This window comes from Melospiza melodia, chromosome 2 (assembly GCF_035770615.1).
Source record: "Melospiza melodia melodia isolate bMelMel2 chromosome 2, bMelMel2.pri, whole genome shotgun sequence".
Lineage (NCBI taxonomy): Eukaryota > Metazoa > Chordata > Aves > Passeriformes > Passerellidae > Melospiza > Melospiza melodia.
Genome location: NC_086195.1, coordinates 77,672,832 through 77,688,154, shown reverse-complemented (window position 1 = coordinate 77,688,154; position 15,323 = coordinate 77,672,832). Strand labels below are relative to the sequence as shown.

Genomic DNA, 15,323 nt, shown 5'->3' with positions numbered 1-15,323 from the left:
ATAAAAGCCAGTAGGAATCTTTGTAAGCCATAGTAACAACCAAAAATCTATGTAAGAACCTATACTAGACTGAGGAAGATGTTAAAACATCTGAGAAAAGTTTTAAAAGTAAAGCAATGATGAAATTTCAAAACAAGACACTGTGATCAGATACTTTTTGAGTAAATTTATTTTCCAAAATTTAGAACAATTTTTGATCGACACAGGAATAAATTATCTAGATTGACTTTGTGTCCTACCACATAACTTTGGTGTGCCCACCTCAGTTGCAGAAGCAGACTTGGTGCTGTACTAGTCCAAAATCTTTGCTTCAAACTAAGTGCTCAGAGAAATGGAAATCAAGAGAACAGGCCAATTTTCCCTGTAATTACACTGGTGCAATCACAGAGACATCTTCACTTTTGCACTAGTACAGATTTCATACCCTTAAATCAGTCATATATTAAGGAATAGGAACTATGAGAAATGATTATTTGGTCCAACATGTTTAAATCCAAAGAACTTCACCTGCTCACAGCCTGGAATTGCACAATTCATTGTGGGATCTAAAACTGTTAAGAAATCAAAGCAGACGTTTTCCCCTCTCATGAACAAACAAGTCTCAAAACAATCAAGACCTAGAAATGAAATGCATGACTTATTTTGACTAGCATACAAACTTAGATCACAATGATAAAGCTGAAGTTAATCAATTTAATTTACTTGTTAAAGTCTTTGTCCTACCCAAAAAGTACTGCACTGCTTTGCCTTCTGCAAAAGGAATGAAGGAACACAGCCCTTCTTATTAATCCTCTGAAATGAACATTAAATTATTTCTATAGGCTCATATAAAGCTTTTGAGTTTAAAGTTTTAGTCAGTCCAGTAACATGCTAGGACAAATGCCAGGAAAATGAATGTTCTGGATTTCCCGGGTAGAAATCTGACTGTAGGTCAGCGAAGGCCCATCCTTTATTTTCCCAACAATAACCCTGAAAATTAAAACCAGACACTGATGTACTGGAGATATTGACAGTTGATCTCTCTGTTGTATGGTTATTTACAAATATCACATTTAGAGCTATGAAACTCTTTGAATATGGATGTTCTTATTTCTAAAAAATATACAGTATACAGAATCCTTCTTATGGTAGATGACACCCAAGTACACACATGTTCTTTGATTGCATCAGCAACTGATAATAATAAAAAATGTTAAGAGAAATTGTTAACAATAATTAGAGTCTAGCTTGAGATAAATTCCACATATTAAAGCAAAACACTCACTTCAAAAGGATTTTTGTAATTGAACTTGTCTTAGAAGGGTAAAATTTAATCCAGTTCCATCTTTCTAGCTAACTGGTACACTATTTGCTTTTGCAGTTAAAACCTGACTGTATGACAACTCCCAACACACTCCAAACTGCATCCTTGGGAATACTGCACTGCTCTTGATAGCAAAACATCATTCAGCTGTATGAAATCTCACTTTCTAAATAAAGAACATCATGTTTTTAAATGACACTGATTATTCAACCAAGGTTACGCTTCTATTGCTAAATTGAGTTGTAATTATAAAGCAGAATTAATAACCACATTTAATGAAAATCCCATTATGATGCAGCTGAGGAAATCAAAGTTGAAAACTCCTGTAGGTAAAATGACAGATAGTCACAATATAAGGGCAATACTATGTGTGAGTCTATTTCCTCAGCTTTCTGGAGTTCTCAGCAGAAAGTTAACTCCAAAATGATATTGCTGCTCCCCTCGGGAGCATGTACAAACCCAGAGACAAACATATAGAGAGGTGAGAGTGACAAGGGAGGCTCCTGTCTGACCTCAGGGCTGCCTCTGACCTCAGTAGATCTTCCCCAGAAACTGCATTCCCACTAGTGAGGCAGAATCAGGCCCTCCAATTTCAGGTCATCAACCCCACATAAATCTAGAGGGCACAAGAGTCCAAGGCACTAACTCTTGGAGAAAGAGGAAAGTTATTCCAAGATCCAATTTTTTTTTATTTCAGTAGGCTTTTCTTCGCATTCATGTGGCACATAAACAAGATTATGCTTTGGGAGGTTTGCCTCTACTGGGATTAAAATCTACTAAGAATGGAACTGTGCAGAAGAGGAAGGAAGGGTCTGATTTTCCCTAAATTACATTTATTAGGTATATATTCATCTCAGAATACACATTAAGTCAAACAGACTCAAAGAGAAAAGCTTTACCTTTACTATAAAACACTAATGAAAGACTGGAATCAATCTCTCTTCATTCCCTTTAGCTTAATTCTGTGCAAGAACTGCAAACTGCTACAGATTAAGGATTGTTCAAACTTCAACTTGAGAAAAATTCTCAACCACAAGAGCTGAAAGGCAAATAGTTCTTTATAAAACCATAGCACTACCTCTCCTAAGTACTCAAGCATGTTTAATGTTGACTTTGTTGCTGAGATATACTAACATACTATATAGATGGTGCACGGAGGGAAAAAATTATTTTGCATTCAGCTAAAGAATAAATATATACAATCTCCTCCAAATTATCAATGTATTGCTCCAACATCTGAAATCAAACTGAATGCAGGTAGATTTCTAATCATGAGCAGAATTTCCTGCTTATAAGTGGCAAACCAATGTATGCCAATAGACAAATGTTTCAGCTCTGGTGTATTGTGTTCTGATGAGTAAGAATCTTGTACTATTCATGTTTTTGAATAATTTCAGCTCTGCCAGTAAGAGGGATTCTCTGAATAATGTATGTAGTGCAAAAGAAATGAACAGAGTTTAAATAAAACACACAAATGTGAAGGGAAAAGAAAAAGGACTGAAATCTCCAAAGTGATATAGATCAGATCAATTTTGATAACTCACAACAGATTCTATCTATTAAGGCAACCTGTTTCCATATGCATTCAAGATTTAAAATAAAAATACTAATGTTCTAGGCCTGTTTGAAGACAACAAAAATGCATAAAATAACCATTGGAAATTAGCTATGACATTGAACATACAAAATTTTCCAGTTCCAAAAGTATCCTGGGTGAACATTTTGATAGATGTTTTTAACCTAGTGAAAACAAAAAAAAACATTAAAGTTTATCTAGTGTTGCAGTGAGTTACCTGCTAGTATGCCATCCATAATCCTTTGAAATATCTGTCTACTGTCTCTGACACATGCAAAGGGTCAGGCCCTGAATCTGCACAAGTAACCTCCGCAGCAAATGGAAAGAGAAGTAGAGGAAACTGCTAATGTCTCAGAGCTTTATGCTTGAACTCACATGAATATTCATCTCGGTCCAGCAGCTCTCAGGCTTTTGTTTGGGGACGTGTGCTCTGAGTAATTTCCACGCAAACAGCAAGGTCCAAACCCACTGTTTCACAGTGGTTCAGCAAAGAGTTTTCAATTCATATTAAAACATATGAAATCACTTAATTCAGAGCTGATGGTGGGGGTTTCTTTAATTAGGTTAGAAAAACTCACACATGTGCACTTTAGAAGCCTCTGTCAAGCCAGGAAATTCAACCACATGGAAGCCAGTGTCCTCCAGCTATCAGACAATTGATTTTTGCAGGACTCTGCTCACATTTAGCTTAAGGAACATGAGATATGTTCATTCAGTTGTCAGTTGGTTTGCCTACATTTCATTAGGAGAATATCTGTTGTTTAAAATATATTCTTCAGTAATAAAATGTTTTTAAAAAGAAGTAGTCAGATTATTGGCACAAGACTGCAAAACACGAAATAAATGCAAACTTGGACTAATGCAAAAATACATGTGCATTTAAGTGGCAAGTAGAAACATAAATAAGGCCTTTAGGATTACTTCTATTTAATACAAATGTACAGAATTTTATGAGCATATACACACATAAGCATATACATTTAATTTCCCTTTCTTCTCTGCCACCTCCCCATACTACAAGGATTCATCATTTCTAAAGCTCTTAAATACTTTGGAACCGAAACTGGGTTCAGTTTAAAGAAGAAAAAAAAGGATCAGGTTATGAATCACTATTTCTATAAATGACAGCAAACATAATGGGAGAGGTGTTCCTCAGTTAAATATAAGGCAAAAATAGCATAAGGTGGTTAGAAAGAGAGAAGAATATGCTGCAAATAGTGTAAATCAGCAAAGGTTTGGCCAAACACTTTTTTGAATTTAAGGTGTTTAGTTTTACACAGTGAAGTGGTGCTATTTTAGACAATTTAAATATGTGCAAATCAGAATTAGTTCACTAACGTTCAAATGGAAAGACTAAGCAATATCCTTAATCCAAAATGAAGCAATAGCTTGAGAAATTGACAAAACTAGATGCATAGGCAGAATCTAGAATAATTGACTTAAAATTACAGATTTTAGTACACAAAAATTTTAGTCCCATCCCATTTGCTAAAAATTTAAGTTTAAAAACGCTAGTGTGTCATTGGTCTTCATGGAATAAATATTATCAGTGCTTTCAAAAGTTGACATGAACTGTAGTATTTTCTCAATGTACTACACCTGCACAGACCTGATTCCTTCCAGTTTCAAAGCATCTTTTGAAATGTTTTTGCCTTATGGAATTTGATACTGACTTCCACGCTATATACAATTAATACATTGCTTAATATAGAATCCACGCTTTACGGGACATCACCCTTTCCTGCATAAAATGAATGGAGCCATTTTGGCAGCTCAGAAGCTTTTCCTCTTAAACAGGGTGGCAAGGTCATCTGAAACTTGAAGTAGCAAAGACTTGGATAAATAAATTTAGTAATCATGCAATAAATTATTCATGAGAACTGCACAGCATATTGTATGTTTACATATTAAAAAGTGTCACAGAGATGGCAGTGAGAAAGTGAAGAGAAACACAGCACATATTTTAAAGGCACCATGAACACTAAGACATTCTCCAGTATGTTTCTATTTTAAACTCGCTCAGCAATGTCGCTTAGAGCATCTACTTCCAGAGGCAATTCACTCATGAACGGAGAGGAGGGACTGGAAAACTTAAGAGCTACAGAGGAAAACCTATAGAGTCCTGAAATATGAACATCAAAGTAGTAACGCTACTACAGTCTTCAGCTCTGCCCCACAGTACACCAGTGTCTTACATAATAACATGAATTCCTTTTAAGAAGGCAGACACACACGAAAATAAATAGAAATAATGCTTTGCCCCTCTCAGAGATTAGGCATATCTAGTACATGTTTTAACCACTGGTAAGGTTCCTGGGGTGACTGAAATGTAGCAAGTTCAGCTAATTATACATCACTTTTATCAAAATGGAAATTAAAGAAAATAAATGTTACCTCATTTGTTAAGGGCATTTCTTGCTCTGTCTTCCTCTCATTGTGTATGTGCATCTGTGTGTATGTGGGTGTGTGTGTGTTTATAAAATATATAGTAGGACGAGAATATTTGTTCCAGTTGAGGTGGTCTGTGAAACCAAGTAGCTCAGATACTAACTTGATTTGGCACCAATGTATGGATGCACAGAGACATATCCACAGGATGTATGCATTACGAAATGGTAAGAGACATTTACAACCTAGAATATAAGAGCAGGGCTGCCTCAAGTGACATCACCAGATCAACTGCAGCGTCAAGCAACTCAGATATATTATCCTGCACACCACTGCTTCCCTGTCTCCTTTCCAGCCATTAGAAAAGCATCTGGGAGCACAAACATTATCATATATTTTCAAATACACGCAAGGCACAGCATGCACAGAAGCAAACAAAAGTGTGGGGTTTATGCACTTATTGACACATTCACAATTTTTCTTTACAACAACAAAATTCATCTCCATAGAAACAAAGAAGCAAGAAACTACAGTAATACTGCAGTTTACTTTTTACCAAAGTAAATGTCACATCAGGTTAGTCAGCAGAAGGCAGGAGAGGGGATTTTGCTCCACTAAGGAACCAACGAGGACTGCTGCCTCTTTTGCTGTTCTGCAAAGGCTATCTTTACCGAAGACAGACTTCCCGACATATTTACAATGCAAGATAACTATGTGGTTTCCTGTTCTTTCCACTGCAATTTATGTGTAAGGTGGTCGGATCAGTGGCATGTTTACTTACAGGCATTTGTTACAGCGAAGCTGTTGGCTGTTTCAATGTTGTCTACATGAGGAACCAAATTAAAAGGTGCTTCGGATGCATTGGGGCTGGTGTTATGAAGAAAGATTGCTAATCGAAAAGCAGTGTATTCCTGATCTGTGTTCCTGATGAAGAGACCACCTACAAAAAACAGAAAAAAAAAAGCAAAAAGCAAAAGCAGCTGGGTAAGTCATTTGCAAGCCACTTAGTGTCTTGTAAAACCAAGCAACTGTCTCTCCCAAAGCTGCACAGTAAGGCAAGTCCTAAGACTTTAATGGATAAGGAACTAATCGTATTCATAATCACAACCACTGCCTTTAAATCACCGTCCTCAATCGATTTTAACCTCCCTGATGCATTCATGCTTCTTTTCTGACTTCTCGGTTTTCAGCCTTTCATACATAAATACCCAGATTTGTCATGATTACAGTGACCTTTTAAAGTGTTTAGCCTCCATCTCCCTGATACTGAACACACTGGTAAATCAGCTGCTCAACAGCCTCTCACATTAAGTGGCGGGCTGATTAAGCGGAACGATGCTTTCTGGATTAAAAAAAGGGAATACCAACTCGGCGTAGGATAATCTGCACTGAAGAGGAAGATAATGAACTTTGCTCCTCTGCAGCCATGTGCAGGCAGGGAGCAGCTCAGCCTTATTAGCAGCATCTTTACAAGTCCACAAGAAATGATGCAGCGATGGAGCTGAGCTGGAAAGAATTCAGATAGCTGCGTCCCATCCCAAACACGTCCGAAAGGAGGGAAGCAGGAGGCGATGGGAAAGGGGTAAGGATGGGGCACAGGACTAGAGGGACACACTCACAAAACCCTAAACTTTCCAACTACACAGAGGAACGAAGGACGATGTAGCCTTTTGCCCCCCCATCCCTGCCGGCTACCGCAACCTCCGCTGCTCAGGACTCGCCATTCCTTCGAGAGTCAGGCAAGAGCAAGGGGAGTCGGAGGGAGCTAAAGCAGCTAAGGGGCACCAGCCCCGAGCCCCTTCGTGCCCTGCCGACACGGCATCCCCGGGGCTGGAAGGAGTTCTGCACAAGACAAGCATCCTCCTTCCCGCACGCGAACGCACACAGAAATATTTACACACACACAGACACACGGAGGCACATACACAGAAACACGAGGATGATTCGTGCAGGCACGGAAATGGGATGGTGCTGGAGGAGAAATCTGCAAAAGCTGCCTTCAGAGCCTCCTTTTCAACTCACTTCGCAATGGATTGAACCCCTGGACACACGCACGCAGCCCAATGCAGCGCTTACCTATTTGCACGCTGCTAGGAAAAGCTCCCATTGCTAGTCCCCAAAAGCCAGAAAACAACAAGACAAGCTGTCTGCAAATTATCCTCATCTTCTCTTCTGCCTCTCTGTCTCGCCTTCTCCCGCTCGCTCGCTGGATGCTGCTTAAAGAGGCATCGAGGGCGAGGAGGATACACACAAAACCAGGAATAAAAAAAAAAAAAAATTAAAAAAAAAAAGGGAAGGGGGAGAAAAAGAGAGGTTTCCTCCTTTTTCTTTTTCTTTTTCTTTTTTCTCTTTTCTTTTTTTTTTTTTTCGGGTGGTTTGGTTTTAGAATTTGTTCGCTATCCTCTCCCGCTCTCGCCCTGCCTCTCTCCCGGCTGCCGCTTCAGCAAGCCATGCCGCCGCGGCGGATTTTTCCCGCAGTCTCCATCGCCGGGGAGCGGAGTGTGTCCGGCTGCAAATGTTGCACATGCAGAAGATGGTGGTGAGTTTGGCGGCGGGGGGCAGCGTCTGGCGGAGGCGCGGCGCGGCGCGGGCGGACATGCGCCGTGCGCCCCCCCCGCCGCCCGCACCGCCGCGGGCGGGAGCGGCCGCCGAGCGCGCCCCGCTCCGCCCCGAGCCGCGGAGCCGCCGCGCCGGCCGCAGGCGCCGCGTTCGCCCGTATTTTTAATTTCTGGGAGGGGGGCTTTTTTGCTTTTCTTGTTGTTGTTGTTGATGGTACTGGTGGTTTTTATAAATTTTTATTCGCGCCCCTCACCCCGCCTTTTTCGTGCCGCTCCCCCATCCGCGGGCGCGCAGCATCGCTGAACTTTGTGCGGCCGGAGTCGGGCCGGCAAGGACAGTGCCCCGGGCGGGGCGCGGGCGGCTCGTCCTCCGCAGCCCATCCCTGGGGCTGCTGCTGTGAAGTACCCGCTGTTATTAGCGAGGGTGGCCGGGCGGGTGTGCGTGCGCTGAGCGGCTGCGGAGCGGGGCAGGCGAGCCCCCCTCCCCGCGGGAGCGCTCCGCGCTGCCGGCCGCGCTTTGCGGCAGAGCATGGAGCGAGCAGGGCAGCGCTCAGCGCTGTGCCACTCGTGCCAAAGGGAGGAGAGCGAATGCAAAGGAAAACTTCACTGCTCCTACGCCACCTCCTTTTCGCTATTTTCTATTTTCTTTCTTTTTTTTTTTTTTTTTTTTTTTTTTTTTTTTTTTTTAATTTCTTAATATTTTTAAGTGGGAGGAAAAAAAATGGAGCTCTTTTACTGTCTAGTCTTTTTCTGGTGCCTTTGAATTTTTCTCTTCAAGCCTTGGAAGTTTCCCAGAGGAGCTGCTAGAAGTCTGGGTCTATTGCAGTTAATAATTAAAAGATATATATAATAAATGATAGGTAATGAAATCATCCAACAATAGCTGTATGTCAGAGGAGGGAGCTTCTAGCTTCACATGTGGCTTTACAAGATATTTCTGTCAGTCACAGGGAATGACTGGAGTTGCAATAGCATAATTTTAAAATGTTAATTGGCAATATGAAAGAATAGTGATTTTTTTAAGGTGAACTTTATGGCTCTGCTTTGAAACACACACATTTGCTCCAAGATCAGAGTTTTGCCTCCTTTCACTCAAGTTTACTTTCTTAGTTTTTTACTGCACCTTGTGTCCTCAAACTCTCCTGTTGCAGGGTGAAATACAACCCCTCTATTTGCTGCAGAGGGTGACAGTGATTTGTGAAGAATGATTGTGGGCTCCTAGCATCTACCACATGGGAGAGTAAGCAGAGAACATTGACAGCAGAGATGTATAGACAGACAGACTCATCAGTGTGGATGTGTCCAGCTGTGCGCATGACTCTGTGTGTGTGTGTGTGTTTGGGAGACGGCGAAATTCCTGTAAATTAATTACTTTTTGAAAGATTTCTTTGCAGGTCAATGGCAAACAGACTTAACCTGCATTTCAGAATACTCATTCCTTTATGTTTCAGTAAATCTTCTACTTCTGTTTACTTTCCCTTTACGTTTTCCAGTCTTCTCTCTGAAATGGCAGGCTTGTTCTTCACATTATTTACCCATCTCTTTTTGTAACCTCTGCTTTCGCTCTTGTTTGATTTTTCTTTTCTTCTTCCTTGCTTTGCCTCCTTTGTCTCCCTAAATTCTCCCCAAAATTTGGTTCCTCTTTTCCTCCATTCTTCATCATTTAACTTTTTGACTTTGTAAACCCAGATAAAAAGCAATGAAAATAGTATTTCCATGGCTGTCTGGTTCTTTGTCACTAAGAGCAAGTGAACTTGGAAAAACATTTAGTTATTTTGCTGGCAAATGTGCATGTGAATTCATGCAAAATAAGTATTAAATATTAAGATTTTAGACCTTTATCCATGATAGTGATCAGCAAGGTACTGCCTGTTAACTGAGCTGAGGCATATGCTTTGGTCTTTTTCAAACACAATGGTAGCATGCTAATTTAAATTTAATTTGAGAGTGCACAAGGAACACACAGTGGTCTACCCTGATCTGACCAAGAGTCTCACCCAGAGGTTCCTCCATCAAATCTGTAATTTCTCTTGGAGTTGGACAATATATTTTAGAGAAACATCCAATCTTGATTTAAAGACTTCAAGGGACAGGAAATCCATCACTTCCCAGGGTAAGTTGTTCAAGTTGATATCTACTCTCATTTGTTAAAACCAGCATTTTTCTAGCTTTGGTTTCTAATGTTCACTGCCAGAGATGAACCCAGTATTCCTGTAATGGTATCACTCAGTGCTATTCCTGGAAATAATCCCGTCCTCCACTTGACCCTCCCTTGCCCAGACTGCTCAGGATCATTTTGGCAGCTGTGGAAAGCAGAGGAAAGAAAGGGGATGAGGCTATTCTGTAGAAATTTTGTTTAAAAGACACAAGGGGAAAAAAAAATAAAGAATTGCAGTATCAAAGGGGGAAAATCCTATTTCAGTAAGTTTTGAGAAGTTCATGGCAGATGGTGAAGTGATTGATGACAATGTTTATCTTACAGAAGAACTGGTACAGGAAAGGTAACAGGGATGTAATCAGGCTTAAGGCTGGAGGGGAGGAAAGGTGAGATAAGATTTTAGACTCTCTACTGCTCTGGTGAGTTAACTTTGTCTGATTGCCAGGTCCCTACGAAGCTGCTCTCCCATTCCCAAAAGGAAGGGGGTGAAAAATAAGGTGAAAAAGCTGATGGGTCATGGTAAAGACGAGGAGATCACTCACCAGTTACTATCACAGGCAATACAGACTCAAATTGAGTAAAGGTAATTTAATTTATTGCCAGTAAGGGGTAGAATAGGATGGTAAGAAACAAAGACAAAACTATAAACACACCCCACACACACCTCTCTTACCAGGCTCAACTTCACTCCTTCTTCCATGACTTTTCTCTCTCCTCCTCCTGAGCAGTACAGAGGTGCCACCAAGCATCACTGATGGCCTCAGATTTGGGCAGCCATGGGTCTGTTTTGGAACAGGATGAAACTGGCTCCTTTTGGGAGCTTGTGGTGTTCTGTGACAGAGGCCAAGCCTGCAGCACACCCTCCCAGCCCAGCCTGGCCACACAGACCAGTTTAGCTGTGGCCTGCCAAGCAAGAGGAGACCAGAAGGAAGAGCCTGTGTGTTCTCCTGGTGCTGCGCTGAAGCCGCTCCTGAGCTGAGGTCCCAGGATTCCCTTAGTTCCCCTCAGGCAGCCTAGGAAAGTTGTGTTTGGTGATTGAGGGAAGGAGGGACAGGCCTCAGAATTCCACAATGAAATATCAGAGAAATCAAGAAATTAGTGAAAGAAGTTTCGTTGAATGCATCAGTTGTATGGGAGGGATAGACTAGAGGGAGTCTGTCTGGGGAGTGCTGACAGTCCGTGGTGAGGGCTTGCTCTGCCTTTGGGCACAAACAGCTCCTGTTGGCCTTGGCTGGAGGCCACCACTAGAGAGAAGACTCACTCTGTAGAGAATCAGCAGAGTCTGGCTATCTCTGCAGCACATGAATGACTCCTGCTGCAGAAGATGCAGGAATATGACTTCCCCCCCCCCCCCCCCCCCCCCGGCAAGGTTTGGAAACCCTTGGCTATTTCCTTGATCAGATAGTCTTGTGCTTGAACAAAATGACTGTATGAAAAGACCCTGCAGGAACTTGAATAATATGAGAATATTTAGTCTAAAGAAGAGATGGAGGCTGTATGTTAGCTAGGAGGAATAAAACTGCGCAGAAGATACCAGAGGCATTCATTATGGAAATTCCAGAGGAAAAGCAGGATAGGGAGGAGACAGATATCTAGCACCATGGACAGAGTTCGTGTTACATATGTAGTACATAAATAACCACATGCTGAAGTAGCAACTTTGACTCTTATTTATATGTTCTTGCACCCAAAATGCAAATTCCAGCTACACCATCTACTAAAAAGGCATGCTGTTATGTGTCTGGAGATGTGTAACTTTTTGAGGGAGGTCTTGAGTGAGAAAGGGAGAATGTAAAGGCTGTGCCAATTGTCAAGGATAGGCTGTAACAATCAGGAGCACAGAGAGAAGGAAAGAATGACAATTTCACTATCAAAAGACACAAAAATAAAGATCCACCGTCACCCTTTCTAGCAGGTTGCAGGTGCACAGAGGCAGCTTTAAAACAGACAGCACCATGCCCCTGGACTGTGTGCCAGGGCTCCTAATGATTCCTTCCAGAGCAGGCAAATGTCTGAGCCACAATGGCTCCCCATGGCACAACCATCTGGGTACAGAGATCCATCCCAAAAGAGACTCCTTCATTCAGATTAGTCTTGCTTCAAATACAATTTTCATTGCAGCTTTCACTGTGTGGCCACTGGAAATGCTTCAGCAATAAATAAATGGTGGCAAAACCAGTTGAGTCAACACCCTGTACTTTTTTAGTCCTTTCTTGCCTTGTGAAATGCTGTAGCTCACACATCTGTCAAATAGATCCCTTAGACTGTAAACTCTGGGACACGGCTATGTCTTTTGTGAAGTGCTAGGCAATAAAAAAAACAAATCATCATCATAGAATTTTTCTATGTACTTTTTTTGGGTGCACTCCACCCTTTGACATGGTCTCATGTGAACTTTTGTAGTCATATCAGCAGTACTGAATAGATAACTATCACACAAAAAGAAGATACAGTTTTCTTTCAGTAGCAGAACTCCTTTTCAGGAAATAGCTTTACAGCAATTTATTCCATTTTGCAAGATCTTTTCCACCTATTTTCATTCGTACTATTTTTCATTAATTTAAATTCTGAGGTAGAGAGAACAGTTAATTATTTTTAATAACACTTCTCATTAAGAGATTTATTTTGATACTGGAAAAACTGTAGTACAGTGCATCTAGCTTTGAACGTGTTCATCCACCAGTCCTACTCCTTTCTACCGTGATGCATGTTAACATCATTCTTTACAAACCTAATGACCTGAGGAAATTAATGGGATACTATAAGACACCATGACCATGAAAGGAGAGTTGTGCAATGGGAAAAATCCTGATATAATTTAAATTGTGCTGATATCAGTCAGGGAGTTTTGTCAACCTGAGGAAAATGTGGTAACACTGCAATAATTAAGAACTGCCTTATTAAGTTAGACTCAATGTCCATTTTTAACAGTGTCTTATGTGTGACATTAACTGATAGAGCTTTATTAGGAAAGAGTAGGAGAGCTGAGCAGCTTTTCCTTTAAAATTTAAGGGGCTTCGGGGAGGTTATTTCTGAGTCCTCTGACCTCCTGACAGTCAGGGCTTTGGGACTTTTAAACTAAAGATTTTCTGGAGGTCTTTGTGTTGAAGAGTTGCCTACAGTGTTGTTGCCTTATGTTTACTTCAGCATTCTATGCAAATGACTCTATAACCCCATACTAAGAAAGCAGTTTGTTTAGTTTGATTTAAATCTTACATTGTATTGACCTTTTCCTGCAAATTCTGAAAGGTAGTAATAATAAAAAAAAAAAAATGTTTACCTTGCAATATCATTCATAGCTTTATATATTGTTATAATGTCACCTTTCAGTCACCGCTTTCTGTCTTCCCATATCTTATAGTCTATACTACATATCAATCCTCCTGGTCACTATTCTTTCTGCTGCCTCTTATGTCTTTCTGAAAAACACGACACATGAAATACATCACATTTTTTCAGGTGTAAAACTGGTTTCTGCTTAACTCATTTTCTTCCTAATCATTCCTAAAACATCACTTTCTTCTGAGCACGCAGACGATGTTTTCAGGAAACTATCCACAAAGACTTCCATATCTCTTTCTTGGGTGGTAATAGCTAATTTAGAGCCTATCATTGTGCATGCATAGTTAGGGGGATTTTTTCTCATCTACACTTCTTTGTAATTTTTTTTTAATACAGAATTTCATTTGCTATTTTATTTTTCAATCAATTAGTACTGTGAAATTTTTCTGCAATACTTTCCAGATAGCTTCAGTCCCTGGGAATTTGATAAAATAACAAAATCAGAATCTATTCCCTTTAAATTTGATCTCATATTCATTACATTTATAATGGCTTAATAGGTTTTTTTCTGTCCATATTTATAACCTGGGCTGCATCATGGGGTGTACCTTAGAAAATACAAAAGTTTGAAGTAATGTTTCTTTCCTAAGTACAGCTTATTGCAGTAGTAAATGCCAGGCAATTCTGAAGGATGGGGTAATTTCCTCATCAATTACAGGTGTGCTTGTGGGGAAAATGCAGCAACTTAAAAGCATTCCACCTGAGCCCATCTGGTCTTGCTTATACAGGGAAAAAAGATTAACTTTTGCTAATGCTGGTTTCTGCCCATCACTTATAGTAATTCCTGAATTCAAAATGAGTTATTGCTAATCTTCTAGGTACTGGGCAGGTGAGACCAACTGTTTGTAAACTTTCATGGAACAGGGTTTAAAATAAGTGTATTTCATTCTCATTTGTCATACTTACTCATCTGAGTACTTTTCTGAAGGAGCAAAGGAAGGGTTCCTCTGGGTGTATCTGAGGAGTGTAGTTGGTAATCACCCACACCAAAAAGTCAGGTTGTTACCTGAAAGGGAGGGTACAAGTGGAGAAAGGTCAATCACCCACATTCCCTCTGCTGGGGACAGGAGACATGCACATGGCTCTTCTGAATCATGCAGTACTTAAAAATTCCCTTTTTTATCTGGGATCAGGACATTGGTTCTACATCTCCTAAGCAAAGAGCAGTCACAGTAACAAAGACAACACCCCGCAGGTGAACACTTTGTAGTGAAATTGAATTCAGTGTGGAATGAGATGGGAAGAAACCAGAAGAAAATCAGGAGACAGAAACTCCATTTAGGTAATTACAGATATTTGGAATGTGAATTCTTGTGAATAAAAATTTTCTTTTCCTAAATAAAAAAGACTGTTTCTTTGGGCTATATTAACCCAACCAACTGAAACAAAACCAAAAACCAAAACCACAAAAACATATTAAAACATCACACTAATTTCATGACAAATAATATTTTTCCCCTAAATATTTTTGTAATTTGGGGGTTTTTTTTGCCAAAAGTTAATGGAAAATTTTTTTCATTTTCTTACCAGTTCTCATTAAAATGTTTTCCCATAAGCTCTGGGACATAATCTACTTAGCAGAGTGAGGAAGATGTCAGAACTGTATAAAATATAGCCTCTGTTCACTACCCATAGCATTTTGCTGTATTGACCTAATTGTCACTTCTTGTGAAAAAAACACCCCAAAGCTCACCTTTGTTTGAAGGCAATGGTTTTTAGCTCATTTCTCTTGTTCACCTCCCGAGTGCTGTCACCCACAAGAAGGAGTGAGCTGGTTTCTGTGGTGCTGGTTTCACCACTATCAGAGAATCACCTCATCAGATCAAGCTGCACAAGTCTCGGTAGTGATGATGCTGGATGAGCAAAAAGGATAATTCCAGATCCAGAGGGAGAAAGGGAATGGTGAAATTGCTGAGAGGAAGCCTCTGCCCTGTCTTTTTAACACATGAAGTGAAACAAATTTGATAAAAAATATTTCAAGCATGATAACCAGGAAAC

The 15,323-nt window shown here is 40.4% G+C and overlaps 1 protein-coding gene across 7 annotated transcripts in view; it reads right to left on the bottom strand.

Moving 5' to 3' along the window:
- Positions 1-7,836, bottom strand: part of GRIA4 (glutamate ionotropic receptor AMPA type subunit 4) — a 216,090-nt gene extending 208,254 nt beyond the window's left edge. For 3 of the 7 annotated variants that reach the window (XR_010026717.1, XM_063148927.1, XM_063148928.1), the window contains exons 1-2: positions 7,344-7,835; positions 6,049-6,207 (exon numbers count right to left, since the gene is read on the bottom strand). Coding sequence is in view for 6 of the 7 variants with exons in the window: in XM_063148927.1 (XP_063004997.1) it covers positions 6,049-6,207; positions 7,344-7,431 (247 nt within the window). In the remaining variant the exon portion in view is untranslated. Of the gene's footprint in view, positions 1-6,048; positions 6,208-7,343 lie in introns of all 7 variants that reach the window. The other 4 variants (XM_063148929.1, XM_063148930.1, XM_063148931.1 and 1 more) reach the window with 2 other exon arrangements.
- Positions 7,837-15,323: the final 7,487 nt, after the last annotated feature.